Source organism: Xiphophorus maculatus, chromosome 4, assembly GCF_002775205.1.
Source record: "Xiphophorus maculatus strain JP 163 A chromosome 4, X_maculatus-5.0-male, whole genome shotgun sequence".
Lineage (NCBI taxonomy): Eukaryota > Metazoa > Chordata > Actinopteri > Cyprinodontiformes > Poeciliidae > Xiphophorus > Xiphophorus maculatus.
In genome coordinates this window covers 16166267-16184482 of record NC_036446.1, presented here as the reverse complement: position 1 = coordinate 16184482, position 18216 = coordinate 16166267, and the positions used below count along the sequence as shown (strand labels likewise).

General features: G+C 38.0%; 1 protein-coding gene across 2 annotated transcripts; it reads left to right on the top strand.

The window, feature by feature from the left end:
* The first annotated feature begins 763 nt into the window (after positions 1 to 763).
* znf280d (zinc finger protein 280D) lies at positions 764 to 17240 on the top strand. 2 transcript variants are annotated; one of them, XM_005814902.3, is made up of 19 exons: positions 764 to 1210; positions 1408 to 1531; positions 5257 to 5384; positions 6244 to 6449; positions 6536 to 6635; positions 6715 to 6924; positions 7014 to 7088; positions 7189 to 7283; positions 7782 to 7972; positions 10835 to 10992; positions 11085 to 11185; positions 11282 to 11428; positions 12250 to 12384; positions 12465 to 12700; positions 13545 to 13685; positions 13774 to 13842; positions 13921 to 14036; positions 14128 to 14161; positions 15631 to 17240. In XM_005814902.3, exons 1-19 carry the CDS (start codon positions 994 to 996, stop codon positions 16007 to 16009), a joined length of 2862 nt encoding a protein of 953 aa, XP_005814959.3. In that variant the 5' UTR covers positions 764 to 993; the 3' UTR covers positions 16010 to 17240. The 2 variants fall into 2 exon arrangements, with proteins under 2 accessions (XP_005814959.3, XP_023188239.1); XM_023332471.1 differs by lacking the exons at positions 764 to 1210; positions 1408 to 1531 and adding an exon at positions 2432 to 2625.
* Positions 17241 to 18216: the final 976 nt, after the last annotated feature.

Below are 18216 nucleotides of genomic sequence, written 5' to 3'. Positions count from 1 at the left end.
ACAAAAAGTGTATTTCCAAAAGGCCTCTGATGACCAAATTTATTTTTATCTTAAATAAATACTTTCTCTTTTTAAACGTTTTCATGATTTTTGTTGTGTTAATAGCCCCAGATCGTAGTAAGAAGAAATGCAATCTAAAGAGCAATTAAATTAATGTAATAAGCCCCTAAAGCACTATTATAAATTATTCATATTTACATAACTACAGCTCATAATGTTCACACAGTGGTGGAAAGGAAGAGTCAACTTTCTGTTACAATAGACAGGAGGATGGATTTTATGCAACGTACTGCATTAAAGAGAAATGAAACATTTGTGTAACCAAACAGCAGAACACCTTTATTAGAGAAGATTAATAAATACAAAGAGTAAATTTAAAAATATGTTATTTTTGTCTGAGTTTTTCTTAATCTTCTATTTTAACTGTAACAAAAAAAAGTTAGATATTTGTACCTTTTTTGTTTTATGTGCCCTGGAAAGCAAAGGCAGGTGACTCACTAGTAGCGGTGGCAGTGCCTCTTCAACATATATTTACTGCAGTAAAAGTAAAATCAACAAAGTTTTTTCAGATCAATTTCTTCCAACATAAAACATACAGTTATGTGAAAATATATTTTTTTAAAGATCAAAATGAAAATAATTCACATAATTACAAAATAAAGTCAAGCAAAGGAAAAAAAATAGATCAAAACTAATTTCTTAATATGAAACTTCTGAAACTTTAACAAAAACACAGGAGTGAATATCTGGTGATTTTTTTGTTTAAAACAAACTTGTTCTTCATTCACTGAAGTTACTCAAAGTGGGATCCAGGAATTTTACTCAAGTGAAAGTAGCGATACTTCAAGTAAAAGTAAAAAAAAGTACAGTCTAGTTAAAATAGTCCTTAAAGTGTTGCTGGGTTGAAGATGACGTAGTACCGACGTCACGCAACGCACATGGGGGGTCAGGGAGTAAATGCAGCCAATTGACTTCTGTTAATCCAGCTTCAAAATGCCTGGAGTGTGTGTCGTGTACGGTTGTTTCAACCGATCAAACAGAGAGAAGGACAAACGTTATTTTCGCGTTCCGAAAGTAGTTGGTCACAAAGGAGTTAATTTTAAAGAACTTACCGAAAAAAGACGAGAAGCGTGGATCAACAATCTACGACTGAACGCAAGAGCTGCGCAAAGTATACATGCCAGAGTTTGCAGCGACCACTTTCTAACAGGTGAGGTCCGCATCATTTAAATTGTGTTTTCAGATATTTTATTGGACAGTTATTTAGAAAGACAAGCATTCATACGTAAGGTAAGATGCGTTATTTTTACGCCCTAGCTTGGTTGAGACCAGAAAGTGTTTGAGTGCTAATGTTGTTAGCAGCTAGCTTAGGGCTCGCATTTCACGTCTTACTTTACTACTTTTTAGGTTGTCCGAGCGCAGCAGGTGATGTAGATTCCCAAGACTGGGCCCCCACTGTTCACCTGGGATACCAAAGAATTAACAAGAGGCCACAAACAGAAGCTTCAAAACAGCGGAGGAAAGAGCTAAGGCACGGAAACCTCCCTGCACCCTGTTATCATAGACTAGCTACTTAAAAACTCACTACTCACCCGGGCAGAAACAAGTAGACGGCCATTTAATGCTCCTTTAAAGTGAAACAAAATAATCCTATCCTTCCAGGCTGTTGAAAGCTTTCATCTGGTTCGTTGAATAATATGAGGTCTGCAGCAGCAGATAGTTACGGGGATCGTTTCGACACCGGGTAAATCCTCAAGATTACACGACAAATCTTTTTTTTTTTTTTACCGAGATAATATGGATCATATCCTAAATATACGCGTATTTGTTCGCGATACCTCGTCTGTGCCAGCCCATTTAGGGCATTAGCGCACTCGCTGTGATCCATTTTGCTCTGTTTTGAACCGGAGAAATCCACTTCCTGAAAAACCGTCTGAATTTCGCGCGACATCCGGGTCACGTGTCTGCGACCCACCAATTGTTTTTTACAAGAAGCTACTCAAGTAAATGTAACTAGTTACTGCCTAACTCTGCTCACCAGTATCCTACAGCAGCATTTTATGTTTATATTAATTTACAAAATGTTTACGCTATTCTCTCGTGGAAACATACTGGGTCCGGGCTCGGCATGGACCCAGCGTTTAAAAGGCTTTAAAATTACTGGTGCCGTCGGGTCTGATATAGTTCGAGATGTGCATACAGTAATAAAATCGGAGTGTAATTGTTAGCAAACACGTTGTCAGATTGAATTGGAGGCTTCTTGGATTTTATATTCTCACTTTGTTGAAGCTAAATGAGAAATATTAAGACCAAACAGACTAAAGGGGTACATAACACGGGCTCTGGGAGTATTTAAAGTCGTATGGAGCAAATTAAAACCCCGCCAGAGGGACTGGGAAGCAGTCTGTTCCCGGGGATGTGATTGGTCCAGACTCCCCGAGCATTTCCGCTGCCTGGGACTAGCTAACCGACCAGCACCAGACCCCCCCTCTCCTCTGTGTGATGTACAGCGGTAAAAAAAAAAAAAAAAAAAAGCCAAACTCACCGCTTTTAGGACTCTTACTGACCTGTAGACCGCATGTAGAAAGTTTCGTCTCCTGAACCCAGAAAGTGGGAGTAAAAAAGGTGAGCTGACAAACCAATCCTCTTCAGCAGGTCTTTGTGCCAGATCCCCCCTGCTAATGCTAGCTAGCCAATGCTGCTGTTATGGAGCAACATTAGCTGGTATCGATAATCAACAGCTGTTACGACGTGGCGCGAAGCTGGGTTGTAGAGAAGATTTTAAAATCTAAAAGGGTTTTAATGTCTGCCTTTGTGCTGAAAGCTGAAAGCAGACGCATCAACGTGGAGAACAAAAGCTCTGCAAAAGCCCAACATTAGCATTAGCTTGTCTGCAGAAAGGGCTAGATGAGCCAGACTGTAGCTTATAATGTCTGCTGCTCGGACTCTTATTTGGATTAAAAGGTGTTAGTAGTAGCTAGGTTGTTACAACAAGCTACGTTTTTGTTAATTGTTGGGGGGTGGGGGATTGTTTTTTTTACTCAACATTGATTTCCTACAGTCAAATTGCAATGCTTTGTGTTTATTAGCCCTCTGACTGGTCGATATTCATCAGCTTATAATTAATAAATTACTGTTAAAAGAAAGGAAAAACCTTTATAGACAGGTTTTATCTGGGTAGTGCTTTAACGAATTTAATATAAATCAATTTTATTGTCCCTCAGTGGGGATATTCAGGTGTATTGAGCCAAGTCGAAGCATGTAGATTTACACAAAAATGAACAGCTATGTCTTCCTCTTGACAACAGTCCATAGATATTCTAGTATGCTAAGCCAAGACCAGCAGGGTTATTTAAAAATGTGCATAAGAAACAACAGCAGCTTGTTTATAAGAAGTGCAAACAACAACAGTGAAAGTGCTACTTGGAGGAAGGATCTCCTGTAACGCTCATATGTGCACCTAGGATGCAGTAGTTTGTCTTCAGGAGCTTTTCAGATCTGTAACAGCCTAATGTTTGGGGTGGGTGACATTATCAAACAGTGCATTATGTGGAGGGGTCATCCTACAACACAGCTGGCCTTCCTGAGTTGATGATGAATTGATAATGAATACTGTTGACTTTGATTCAAGTTGTTTAAATTTATTCCTGTGGTGTCAGTTCACAACAAAAATCATCCAAAAGAATTGGGGATGCACTGATTTATCGATGTCGATTTCCCTCATTTTGGGAAATCCTTTTATAGGAGAAAAGGAACTAATCCATGTCATACAGAATATTATGACGTCAACCTAATTGTAAAGAGCTATTGAAATTCCATAAAATCAAGTTTAACTGTAATTATATTACTATACTGTTAACTTCAGACTATAATGCCAAGTGGCAAAAAGTTACTCAGTTAAGAAGCCCCACCAATTGCATTGACTTCCTCAGCAAATCCACTTGAGCAAGCATATGGCGACTTGACAGATGATTGCATCAATTTGAGTTAAAAGCAATCTCTCTTTCTGAGCAAGCATGTGGCAACAATCCAAAAGACAGACTCCATTTTAACCAGAACAAACCTGCAGTCAGGTAAAGGCAGCTTTCTGCCTTTATGAAGGCAGTTAAACAACCTTCTTTAATTAAGGCTTTATGGTGGATTTTGTTTCCATCCTGAAGTTGGAATTCTTACTTGAAAAGTCAGGGCTCTCAAACAACCCGGGTTTCAAATCCAATATGGCTACCATTTGTTTAAAACCTTATGAAAATTCCAGAAATATACATTTTTATTTCTGCTGTTTGCTCCATTCTGCTCTGAAATCAGGACTCAGACCTGGGAATGTAATGTTGTGTTTGATTGGACCTGAGAATCGGGTTTCTTCCATCATCGTCAAGGTCTGGAAAAATATGGAAAAAGGAAAAAGTTGAGTGTGAAAGATGTTGGATATTTCCAGATGTTTGTTTTTTACACATTTCATTTCTAAATGACAAAAGTTCAGTTGTGATAACTAAAGTCAATAGATTTCACTTCCAAACATAAAAAATGCAGTTTTACTACAGGTCTGTCTCTAGATAGATTGCTCACATGACTCTTGAACTAGGGGAAGATGTAAGTGTTAATGTGTAAAAGTGACCGATTATGCTTCTTTGAACAGCTTAGGTCTATGGGGTCGAAACATTTTCAGCACATTTATTCCTCGTTATGACATAATGAGATTTTAGTCTGCTCAGTTCTGCCTATTTTTAAAACGACTTCTTTTAGAATGAGCTGCCTGTTTTAGGACCTCTTCTCACCTTAGATCCAAATGTTTGAAATGTGAAAATGACTGTGAACAAATGTGCAATAATCCAACCGTCTTTGAACAAACACCTTTTCTGAGTCAACAAACAAAACACTTAGGGTTTTTTTTTGGGGGGGGGGGGTTCAGCTGCCATTTTGCAGCTTATACAGCAATAAGACCAGCAGATCGAACATGCTCGAATTCCACTTGGGTTGCTAGGCGAGGGACTGGGGTTTGGCTGGCGTTGCTAGGTAACGGGCTGGGGTTGCTAAGTAACAGTGCAGTGTCAGTTGATTCTGATTTAACAGTTGGGAGGTTTTTGAAACGGCTTCTTCTTCAGACACCAAAACGCATGAACTTGTTGCCAAAAAACAACTGGGTATTTTTTTTTTTTTTTTTAAGAGCTTAGGCTGTTTTTAGAGAAGCAGTTGAGCCCAAATGAAGTATATAAATGTGAATTTTGTTGTTTTTTAATTTTTTTATGTCTGTTTCAGGTCCACCATGTCTGAGCTGTTCATGGAGTGTGTAGAGGAGGAGCTGGAACCGTGGCAGAAACAAGTTCCTCAAGTTCATCTCATCGATGATGACGACGACGATGAACCCATCTTCGTTGGAGTTCTCTGTATGTAAAAGTGTATTCTCTATATGCTCAACATTTATCAGTAAATTGAAATATCCTAGATTTTGTGTAAAAGTAATTAAGAAAACTGAAACTCGTATCACAGAGTTATTATACATTTTAAGTGTTTATTTCTGTTATTTTTGATGACTTTGACTTGTAGCTAATGAAAGCCTAAAATCCAGTTTCACAGTACATTTTAATATTATATAACGTCAATGTGAAAAGGTTTGTAATACTGAAATGCTAGCTTATTAAAAAGTACATTCATGTCCTGCACATTGTAAAGACTTGGATGTTTGGTTGCTTTTTCATGAATTATTGCATCAATGTGGCATGGCATGGAGGAGATTAGACTGTGACTAATACTGGCCTTCAGCCCATCTGGATTATTGGTTCTGTTGTCTCTCATCTTCCTCTTGACAACAGTCCGTAGATACGCTTGTATGCAAAGGCAAGACGAGTTCAGTGAGTTTATTCATTAATATGCTCTGATGCAGTACTCAGGACTGGCAGAGTCTTTGCAGTTGATTTTTTTCTGTAGCTTACCTTTGTTGACATTCTGCCTGACATGATAGTGCAGGCTTTAACTGGGGAAAAAGCAAAACATTTCTGCATTAAAAATAGTTTGTATTTATTTATTTATTTAGAAACTAAATGTTCAGTTTTATTTAAAATTAGTAATATTTTAGCTTTTGAATTGAATTGCCTAAACAAATTAGCTTTTGACAATATTCCAATTCATTGAGATGCATCTGTATAGCAGCTCTGAAATTAAATATGAATATGTTTTTGGTGAAAGTTGGAGTTACAGCTTACCTCCTGCAGCAACATGTGATCACCTCTTTGTATTTTCTTACAGCTGGTAACCAGAAGGACAGTAAGCCCAGCCCCGCTCCTCCTCAGAGGACCAGTGCAGGAACACAACAGAAGAAAGTTACTCCACTCCAGGCCCCTGCAGGCCCCTCACCTATAGTGCTGCCACTGAATGTACCTGTGACTACAGTGAAAACCGTATCCCCCTCCCTGACAACAGTGGCTCCTCAACCTGTTATAGTTAATAATCAGGTATTTTCAATTAGATTTATAAGGAGTAATAATCAATAGGACTAAAAAAAAATATATTTCATGTTGATTTTCTTTTCTTCTTTAAGGGATTTATTGTCACTTCTCCACAATTAGCAAACAGCAGTGACCTTATTGCCACTCTTGGAACCCAGTATCCCCCTGGAACATCATTTACAATTGTTCCAGGTAAACCTGGTTAGCTGTGCTTATTAGCCGGTTTGAAATCAACAGGTTACAGCTAATATTTTTTGCTTCCGTTTCTCAGCCCCTCGGCAGCAGGTTTTTCAGCAGGTCTCTTCAGCCATGGGTTTGCCTGGTGTGGTCCACCGGCCTCAGGTTCAGCAGATCAGAAACAACGTGGTGACTTTGGCGAATGTCCAGAGCCCTGCCGCGTATTCAGCTCAGTCTAATCAGCTGCAGCCCCAAAGCTCCAACACGCCGTCCCTTCAAATCGTTACTGGGAAGGACTTGAGTGGTATTTGACTTTATGTGCTGTACAAACTTTACTTTAGCATCAGCTGGAAGTGATTTAGACCACAAATGTTTTTGTTTGACCTCATTCAGATCAGAGCTCAGTCAAGCGGGGATTGATGGCGTCGGAGGTTGACAGAGTAGTAAAAAGAGTCAAAATTGACTCTGGTAGGTTTTCACCTCAAAATGAGCATATATTTTATATTTTTTCATTGTTAAAATAGTGCAAATTGTCATTTGTAATATTTCTCACTTTTCTGTGCAAAAGTAACGATCCAAGTGGAAAATGGCGTTTTAAAGAGAACCTGTTCCAAATGTCATGAAGACTTTCCTTCAGAGGAGGCTGTGAACTTTCATATGGTGGTGAGTAAACTGTTGTGAAATCATTCAATCTTGAAGAAAAAGGGGTAAAATTTCTGTTTGTTTTTAAGTCTATATACAGTTTTCTGGCCGATTACCGATCTTTTAAAAAGCCTAACTCAACGATTCCGATTTTGGCCGATACCAGTTTTTTGTCTGAAATGTTACTTAATATATTAAGAAAGTTGCTGAATTGGCAACAATGGGGTGACTATTGTTAACTGTAAATGTGCAGATATGACCTGGTCAGCAGGTTTGTCAGTAAAACCTCTCACAGGAGAAAAGAGAACCACAGTGGTTGATTTTTAGACCTTTGCCGAGTTTGATACCATCGGTGGATAAGATCGGCTTCAAATCGGCCGATCACCGATCTCCCTTAAGGAAATTGGCACAAATACATCGGCTGGCCAATAAATCAGTGCACCCTTACTATATGCCCCTTATCACCCTGCAGTACGACAAATCTGTGCTGTGGAGCTAAAGTTTGTCTTTATATTTCAGCGTTGTTGTGCGACTGCAGGAGGTGCAGCTCTGTCAGCTCCGAGCATCACCAGCACTAACAAACTCATCATGCTAGTCGCAGATTTCTACTATGGAAACTTTGAAGGAGATGCAGAAAAACAGGAGGCACAGAAGACCAACACAACCTTCAAGTGCCAAAGTTGTTTGAAAGTTCTCAAGAACAACATTAGGTAAGTTTGTTGTTTTATAAGTGGGTGTAATTTAATTTATATCCAGAGATCAAATATGTGCCATAAATAATTCCAGCTCAGTCATTAACTTCAAAACAAGAAGATATGTTTTGTGTTTTAGTTTTTAGGTTATTATTTTAGTAAACCAATCAGCATGGAATATCTAACCCTTTACTAAAGGTTGTAGAGAAAAATCCACAATAATGTCAGTTAATGTCTAACCATTTCTTATAGTTGGATATAATTAATTATTAACGTTTAAGAAAATGACTACATATCATTTAGAGAAGAAGAATTAATAAAAAACAAACAGTTTTTTCAATATATCGGTAAAAATGGATTACAGATGTTAAAGTTATCAGGAAGAGAATAAAAGCTATAAGATTTTGTGGCTTTTTAATTATTAAATGAAAACGTTTAGGGGTCAAAAAAAGCAATCCAATAATTTAAAAAAGTCATTGGAGATTTAAGCCCACATAAAAACTTAAAATGGTCCTACTGAGCTTTACTCAAAAATAGTCAGCATAGGAAGTAATACATATAAGTAATTTGAATGCCTTGTAACAGTGTGATATTTTTTTTTTTAGTTTTCCTGTTGTGACTTATTCCTTTAATGAACAAAAGTTTCTCTTGAGAATGTGGTTCCTTGCATGTTTCTGGAATAGGGGTCATCATGTGGCACTGATCAGCCAATTGCGTGTCGATTTTGTTGTTACTATGGCAACATATCAACAGTGTCCTTAATGTGGGTTAGAGAAGCAAAACTGCCCAACTGTAGGCAAAGTTAGAAAAACAGTCGTCATTTTTAGAAACTAAGACTCTTTAAGGGTGAAAGTTTTTTTTTATTTTTTAGATTAATTCTATAATCCAGCTGAAATGGAGGGAGAAGCTCGTAGGTGAAAGGTAAATTTTTATAGGTGAACTTTGTGCGGATAAATCTGTTTTTATTAATTTTAGTATCTTGTCTGTGCTTGAAATCACAGTATATTGCTTTTGTGTCTTGTTCATTAACATTTTTGAGCCAAACCTTTTCCATCAGTGAGTGGTTTGTGAAATCTCCATCACACTATGATGAGCTTGTTGTCAAACAGCACCTGAGGACTTTAAGGAATTCTTTGGAAATATATCTGTCTTGCGCAAACGCCGGAACAGTGCTAACTTTCCTCTCAGATAGATGACTGCATCACACCGTTTTCCCTCCTGGGCCTAAAAATGAAAAATGACTTCTAGTTTACTTGGCGTAAAAACTACCCCTTTGATTAAATAACTTTGCTTCAGAACATTGCAAAAAAAAAAGCTTCTGTAAGCTGCTTTTAATGGGGAAGCACATTTGTACTGGTACAGCACTCTTCACAGTCGGGGGTCATAGTTCATCCACAAGAAAATTTCTGTTTGGGGAGCTGAGGCTGCAGAATGTTCAGGCTGAAAAATGGGCTGCGCCTTGTCAGGGCAGCGGAGGCAGGTAGCTGCGGAGGTGCTGAAAGCAGCCGTGGAGCACTACATCATTAGGAAGAACAAAAGCAGTCCCATATAATTGCTGATATTATAACGCCCATTATACATACTTAGAAAGTGAGTTGTGGGGAGATTTCTTCATTTATCTTAAAACCCCCAAGGATCGGGACTAATGTACACAAGTCATGAATAATTAATTATCTTTCCACATCTTAATGACGTTTATTTTCTTTGAGAAGCTAATATACCAAAAAATGTAATGAAAACCGAATTTTTTTGCGTTTTATTGAACTTGATGTGTTTAGCACAACATATTTGTTCATTGGTTCTTTGAAGTTGTCTTCAATTTTAGTTTTAAATCAAATGTTTATAGGGAACCTATTGAGCGAGCGCTTAAAAACCCCCGACACCCAACCGTTTTTTCTTCAATAACTTTATTTTTTTGGTGTCTGGAAATATAGCTGTTTCAAAAACTTCTTGTTAAGTCACATTCTGCACTGCACCGTTACCTAGTAACCCCAGCAAAGCCCAGCCCGTCACCTAGCAGCCCAAGTGGCACTCTATCATGTTTAGTCCGCTGGTTTTATTGCTGTATTCGATGTATAATGGCTACTGGAAAAGACAAGTGTTTTTGTTGTTGGCTTACTGTTCAGAAACCCCGGTGTTGCATTCTTGTTGGCTGTGCAGGAGGCTCCACTTCTGCTTTTCAAAGATGTGCAGTTCCATAATTGTTTTTAGGCAGATCTTATCAGACTAAATTCTCAGTATCTAAGAACAATTTTGTGTAAAAACAATGTAATGAACATGTTTTGTATATACTTATCCTAACTTGTTCCAGAAGCATAACAGGTCACCTTTAAGCTTCTTTTTACCTCAATGTGTAAAATACATCTCTGTATTTTAAGAACTATATCTTCTCGAGACTCTTATCACTTCCACCTCTTCTTGACGGCAATAAAGAGTTCGTTTAACAGATGGTATGAAGTCAGCTTTAATGCAAATCTTTATGGTTGTTCTTGTTACACCTCCACTTTCGTTCCCACTGACACCAACACCAACGTCAAACTAAAATATAACATAAACTTAAATGAGATGAGTACAATAATGACATAAAAATGTTATAAGACATATAAACATACCTCGCTGGCTGACCCTTCTTTCAAAGTAGAAATGAGGTTATTCAATAAATTCTTTAAACTTAAATAGCTTTTCTACAGCCACTTGCTAAAGTTTCCATATGTCGTGCATCTTTTTTCTGGACTCCCAGCGAACATGCTGGATTCCACTTCCTACTGAAACCTTTCAAAATAAATGTCACAATAACAAAAAATATGCATAATACAAAATAAAACATATAAACTAAAATTATGGAAGTAAAACTCAGGGTGTGTCCGTCTTCCTGTGCAGGTTCATGAACCACATGAAGCACCACCTGGAGCTGGAGAAGCAGAACAGTGAGAGCTGGGAAAGCCACACGACCTGCCACCACTGCTACAGGCAGTACATGACTCCCTTCCAGCTGCAGTGCCACATCGAGAGCGCTCACAGCCCAATTGAATCTTCGAGTAAAAAAACATGATCCAAACATCTCCCCCACCCCAGACTTTTTGATTTAATCTTAGGGCGTTGATTACTTTTGTTGGTGTTCACTTTGCAGCCAACTGCAAGATATGTGAGCTGGCGTTTGAATCGGAGCAGGTGCTCCTGGAGCACATGAAGGCCAACCACAAACCCGGTGAAATGCCTTATGTCTGCCAGGTCTACTGCTTGTCATTATTGTTCAGCTATTGCTTACCTAATGTTTCGTGAAAAGTGGAAACCAGAGGCTAACATTGTGTTCAACTGACTCCACAGGTTTGCGATTACAGGTCTTCCTTCTTCTCAGACTTGGAGGCACATTTCCGAAGTGTCCACGAGAATACAAAAGACCTGCTCTGTCCGTTCTGCCTCAAGGTGCTGAGAACGAGTCACATATACATGCAGCACTACATGAAGCATCAGGTACGACACTAATAGAAATTAGCAGCCAAAACATAATAATAGTGGTGGGACTTGATTAAAATTTTTAATAGACTTAATCACAGGATATGTATTTAATAAATTGCACTTTAAATGAAAACCATATATTAACAAAATAAGCAACATTTCTAATTCAAAAACTGTTTTTGCTGCTAAATTATTGAATAAATAGACATATGAGCTCAACAACAAAGACATTTATTGCTTAACTTCTTTGAAAACATACTTATTTAGAAATGTGGACTATAAGCGTTGGGGATGGCTCATATTCTTATATATGATATTTTAGACCTGAATAGCTTAACATTGTAATGTCTTTTTAAGCGTCCCATAATCGGATGTCTTTTTTTCAATTATTATTCAAAAATGAACCCCAAAATGGGACAAGGTGGAAACAAAGGTCGTCGTCCATGACCTTTGTTTCCAGATGTCGCTTGTGCGACATATTTAAGGCTGTACCAGAGACACAATACAAAGGTTCCTGCTCAGGACTTCTATATCTAAAAAAGAAAAAGTGATTTACATTTTTAACGCATTTAAATCTTTGAAATACATTTTTTTAAATTAACCAGTTAAAGCCCTGGCCCTAAATTAATTATATTGGAACAATACGAAGAACAAATGTTTGGTAGAGGTAAAGATGTGAGTTGAAAAACTTTCTAAAGCTTCCTGAAATGTCTCTTGGAGGTTAAATTAGATGTGACCTGAAGCTTCCTCTCTTTCAGACTCTTCTACTGCAGTAACCTTCTTCAGGGTTGTCTAAAAATGGAAATGTTTTACAAATATACATTGCTATATTTCAGAAAAAAGGGATCCATCGATGTGGAAAATGCAGACTACATTTCCTCACCTACAAGGAAAAAGCAGAGCACCGGACTCACGTCCACAAGACTTTTAGGAAGCCTAAAGCGTTGGAGGGTCTTCCTCCGGGTACAAAGGTCTGAACCGGTCAACGATATTAATTTGAACATTTTATTTTAGTTCAACTGGCTGAATCCATGTTCTGTTGTTGCTGCAGGTTACAATTCGGGCCTCACTGACAGGAAAGGGACCGATAATGCCACACGGCTCCAATCGATCAGCGGTTACTGTGACTCCAGAGCCGACGGGTTTCCCGAACTTCAAAGTCAAGGCTCCAGTAAACCTATCCAGGTCTAAAATAAAAGATCCTAGGATGGGAAAGGCCAAGTCTACTTATAGCAGAAAGCAAGAACGTCGACCTTCCAAGCACAACCTGGCACTCAAGAATCTCAGGTTCGTTAAGGATTCACTGCACGGTTCTCTAAAATTCACAGCTTCAGCTGAAACACACAAGACGGAGCAGGAAACTGAAAAGCTTATATAGTATTTTATATAATGGTTAAAGAGCTGACCTGAAAGAAGACACTCACACCAACACTCTGAGAATGAAGTAGAAACATGAAGTTCCACATTCCTGGTGCCGGAAGAAAAACAGCGAATGACTGAGGGTCATTGCGCGTAACGGAAACCCTGTAAATTCTAGACACTAACAGGTACCATAGAATTGCACAAAATTCGGTGAGGGACGATTGAGTCCCTGCTCGAAATTCTGTGAAAGAGGTGTACGGAGCCAGAAGCCCATTAAAATGCTGTTTACATCGGTTTAAACTGTGTGATTGTGAGCGTGAGTGGGAATAAAAACAGCAACAGGTATTTTGTTCCATATAACACAGTAGGAGTGTAACAGGTAAACCTTTTATGGATGCAAACTCGACTAAAAACCCACCTGTTTAGGATTGTATTTGAAACGTAATCAGTTACAAATTTATTGATGGAACCTGACTTAATGTCATGTTTTGATTGTTGATTCTGTGTTGCATTGTGTTTCTGTGTTTGATATGATGTAAAGGACTTTGAAATGCCTTGCTGCTGAAATGTGCTATACAAATAAAATTTGATTTGATTCCACGTTTTCTTGACAGACAAAATTAATTAGTTGTTGTAGGTTTACCATTATAAAATGGTGTTTATATTTAGATATTTTGGCTAAGATTTAACTTTGCTGACTTCAAACCGGAACATAATCTTAAAAAAATGACTGCCTTTCTCCCTGATATTCTTTGTGCTGTGTTTTCAGTGCCGGTGACGGTTGCTACACATGCATCGAGTGTAACAGCGAGGTCGACGACTTCTTTTCACATTTTCCAATGCTCTCAAACTGCGGCGCATGCACGTACCGAACAGGATGTAAAGTGTCTTTTGGGAATCACATGATAAAGTGAGTAACAAGTCGTTGTTTTTGCCACTTTCCCTTATCGTGACTATCACAAGCAATCTAACTTTGCCTCTTCACCCCCTTTTATTAGATTTCATAGCACCATCAGCAAACAGAGGATTTTAAAAATGGATCGCAGGAAGACTTCACCTGGAATAAAGTAAAAAAGCTTTTTCTTATCTCTAAAGGCAAAAGATCTGAGGCGGAAAGTGACGGAAGATTTCTTGCTTTTGTTCAGATTAACCCTCATCTGTCTCAACTGCGATCTGCTTGTTGATGCGTCCGGCGGAGACCTAATGTCCAAGCATTTAACTGACCAGCCGCATCACACATGTAGAGTCATTCAGGAAAAAGGTTTGTATTTTTAAATTCTGAGGCCTGCTACAAGCTTTCTTATAATTGTGAATAAAGAAAGAAGTGTTTCTTTCTCGGTTTAACTAAACAGACATCAGACCTGAAGACAAAGACCAGGACAAAGTGTGAGTAGAAACTCTTACTGGCATTAAATCTGAAACTAAAGAACTGCTGTTCTACTTAAAGGGACTTACTGGTGGCCTACATAAGCAGCCATTAGCAGTTTTTAATTTACAAATTTAAGAAAAAGTAAGGAAGTTGCTTCATTTAGCAGATAAACACAGCCAAACATTACTGATCTGAGTCAGTAATCAAATTATAACATGTTCATCACATCTTTTGCACAAAATCATTCTTGGATAATAAGATTTTAGTCTGCCTATTTTGAGCTCCTTTCAAAATGAGCTGTTTTAAGGTCTCTTGTCACTTTAAATCAAAATAAATAAGCTGCTGCTGGACACAGCCCCCAACTCTCACTTTATTCACACTGCAAACAGATGTGCAATTAAACAGATATACATCTTTGAGAAGTATAAGTAGAGCCTTCCACACAACCAACAAGAAAGCAGCAAGTGGTTTCTGAATACTTGGGCTACGTTCACACTGCCGCCCAGTGACCCAGTTCCAATTTTCTTTGTCAAATCAGTTTTTTTTTGTTTTTTTTTGCTGTGGCCATTCACTCTTCCAAATAAGTGCGACTTGTATATGTTCTCCAGTGTGAACTGCAAAAAACCTGAAAGTGTCCTGCATGTGCAGTAGAGGGCCCAATAACGTCACACATAGAGAGCGTGCTCAGTGTTTTACCAACCCCAATAAAAAGAAGTAGTAGTGCTCAGTGTTTGCGGAAGTAAACATGGATGCTAACGGAGCATAGCTTACACATTTGAAGTTGTTGTCCAACCAGAGCCAGCATATTAACAACTTAATCCTTATAGTAGTCCCACATGGATGTTGTTTTTCTTCCTGCTTGCATGTAACAGGACGTAGAATAGTGACGTTGAGTATCAATATTGTTCAGGTCGGATGAATGCGACCTGCAGATTGAATTGGATACACATCGGATATTCAAGTGGCATGGGTCGCATTTGGAAAAAATCCAAACTGTGTTGTTCAGACTGTGATAAAAAGATCAGGCACAGGTCACATTACTTCAAATAAAAAGATCAGACACAGGTCGCATTACGTCAAATAAAAACATCAGATACAGGTCGCATTACGTCTAAAAAACAAAAATTGGAATTGGGTCACTTAAGGCTGCAGTGTGAACGCAGCCTAAGTCAGCAGCAAAGTACATTTGTTTTTTCCAGCAGCCAAACCACTGAGTAAAAACCAACTGGCCAAATGTGCTTTAGTTCCGTTTGGGTTGCTAGGTAACCGTCTAGGTTTGGCTGGGGTTGCTAGGTAACGGTGCAGTGCCCTTGAATATGACTTTAGAATTTTTCCAGACAATAAAAAAACATTACTGCTAAAAATGACTAGATGTTTTCTTTTGTCTTGTTTGTTTTAAGGGCTTGGGTTGTTTTTAGTAGTACAGACCCAAATGAAAGAACAAAAATGTGAATTTTAATATCCTTTTCTATTTAATTTGACACAGGCATATCCAGCAGTCAGCAGATGACAAAGAGACGGTGACCCTCTTGTCAACGACAACGGCTTTAGAGCCAGAAGAAACGGACTGGAAACCATCTGATAACGACATATCTCCAAGTGAGACACTTGATGATGCCGACCGGCCTGAATTGGAGCAGAAACTACCAGCAGACGAGCAGGAAAACGACTCGCCAAATCCCAGATCGGAGGAAGGCGTTGAATTAAAACAGCCGTCTTCGGAGGCCGCTTCGCCGTCTTCATCAGATGTGCTTCTGATTCCCTCTGAGGAATCTGAGGGTCACACAGAAAGCCTGCACGTCAAGGAGCAGCTGTCTGTCTCAGACGGTTTGCTGGATCCAGTGACTGGAGAAAAAACACCTTAAATTATCCGTCGCTAACGTCAGCAGAAGAAAGCAGATGATTCTCTAAAGATCTGAACGTTGTTTTCAAAGTACGATGACAATATTAATTGTTTTTGTCCTGCTCTGGCTGTTCTGGACTTTTGGTTTACCAACAAGAACAATCATTTAAAATATGGTTAAAAGGTTTTTCACCACTTGTCTTTTTAATAATAAAAAACCCATTAAATGCATCCCTGCTGATTCCAGGATACCGTCTGTTTGCCATTAGACTTGAATGTTTTAGGCTAATTCTGTGTCTCTTAAGTGCTGATGTAGTCTTTGCAGCACATAGGTTAACATCTTTTATGAAACGAGATAATTGTGCGCTTTTTCTATCTTTTTACCAATGGAAATTTCAGTTTTTCAATTGCTTTTATTTTAATGACTTAACTGAAATAGATCTTTAAGATGGTTTTATTTTGAGAAAAAGCTTTTCTGTTAAGCTGGTGCATGTAGTCATCCTCTTGCCATGCATAAAAAAAAATAACACAGTTGGTTTGGGGGATTGCTTTAGCAGTGTGCGAACCTTTGCAGAAAAATCTATTTTTAATTTAGATTTTCTTTTTTTTAATGGTCTGAATTAGGTTTTACTCTAACATCAGTTTTAAACCTGGTTTTAATTTGTAGTTTGGTCATTGTGTGATGGATTTTTTAAAATTTGTGATCTTCCACCAGCTGAAGCAAACTTTCTTTATTAAAATGTTCAATTGTTTACATAAAATTCTTGAGCGTGCGTAGGTTAAAGTATCGCCTTTCGTTCAGTATTGACTGATAGTTTGCAGCACCCCAGACTGACTTTGTATTCTGCACTCTGCTGATTTTCAACCATGAGTTAAATCATGAGCAGAAAATTGTTAAGGATCTCATAGGAAATGTTTCTGGTGCAGCTTTGTGAACGGTGTGGCTCAGACGAGCACGGTGGGAAAATATTTATGTACGTTTTCTGTCTTAACCAGGCTGAAAGTTCCTCTTAAAAAAGATGTTGACACGTTCCCTTCAGAAAAAGGTGAAAATGACAAAAGTAATTTCATTGTTTTTAATTCTTTTTACATGTAAAAACTACCCTGTAAATACATTTACTTCTATGTATAAATGTTTTGATGATATTCCTGTTATATTCTCTATAAACATCACATTATGCCGGAATCTGCATTGTGGATTATAGCAGCAGTTTCCTGTTTTTTCCCCCTGTAAATAAACATTGAATAGAAGATTTGTGTGTTAATCTTACTTTAAATCAATTGGTATATTACACCTGCAACTTGTTAAACATAGTGAATAATAATTCCAGCAAAATCTGTTAATTGAATCTCCTTTGGACCAATTCTGAGAGTCGGTGAAGTCATTTTTTTTAGTTGAAAATGGGAATTTGTTCTCGACGTACCTGGTTAAATAAATTTTAAAGAATCAAAACTTGTTTTTGAACTGGTTTAGTTCCTAGTGCAAATATCTACACGTTAAGACAAAACTAACAACTTCCCAGCAAGATACAGAACCTTGTTTTAAGTAAATATGTCTTTAATATTAAAAAAAGTACTAGTTCCACTGGCAGATTATTTTACTTATACATTTTTATCATAAATGAAATAATCTGCCTGTGGAAGTAGTATTTTTTTTAATCATTAAAAATGTATTTAAAACAAGTTCCTAATTCCAATATGTTGCTGAAAAGTTACTTGTTGATTTTGTCTTATTTCAAGTGTACCAAGATATTTGCCTTAGAAACGTGACCAAAAATACTAGTTAAGCTTCTTTGCTTTTGGGGTTAACGTAATAGATCGAAATTTTGTCAGAATGAAGTCACATCAGCTTCTAAAATTGAATGTATTACCTACCATTTGAGGCCACCATTAAGCATTTTGATCCACTGAAGACTCAACAAAAAACATCCATAGTTGAGTCCAGTGTTTAGGGCGTTAAAAATGAGGCTCTGGTTGATTGTCAGGAGTTTTGATGGCTTGTTGTAGCAGACGGAGTGCTGTGTATGGCTGAATATATATTATTTATGCAGCTTCACATGTGTTTCTAAAACAGGTCAACATTTAAGCAGACGGCTTCCTCTGGCAATGAAACACCTTGAATACCGGCGAAGACTTCAGAAAACAATGTTTCTCCTCCTATTGACCACTAGATGGCGGTATTGTGGCGGTGAATTTTGTAGGTTTAGTAACAACACTTTCAGTTTAACT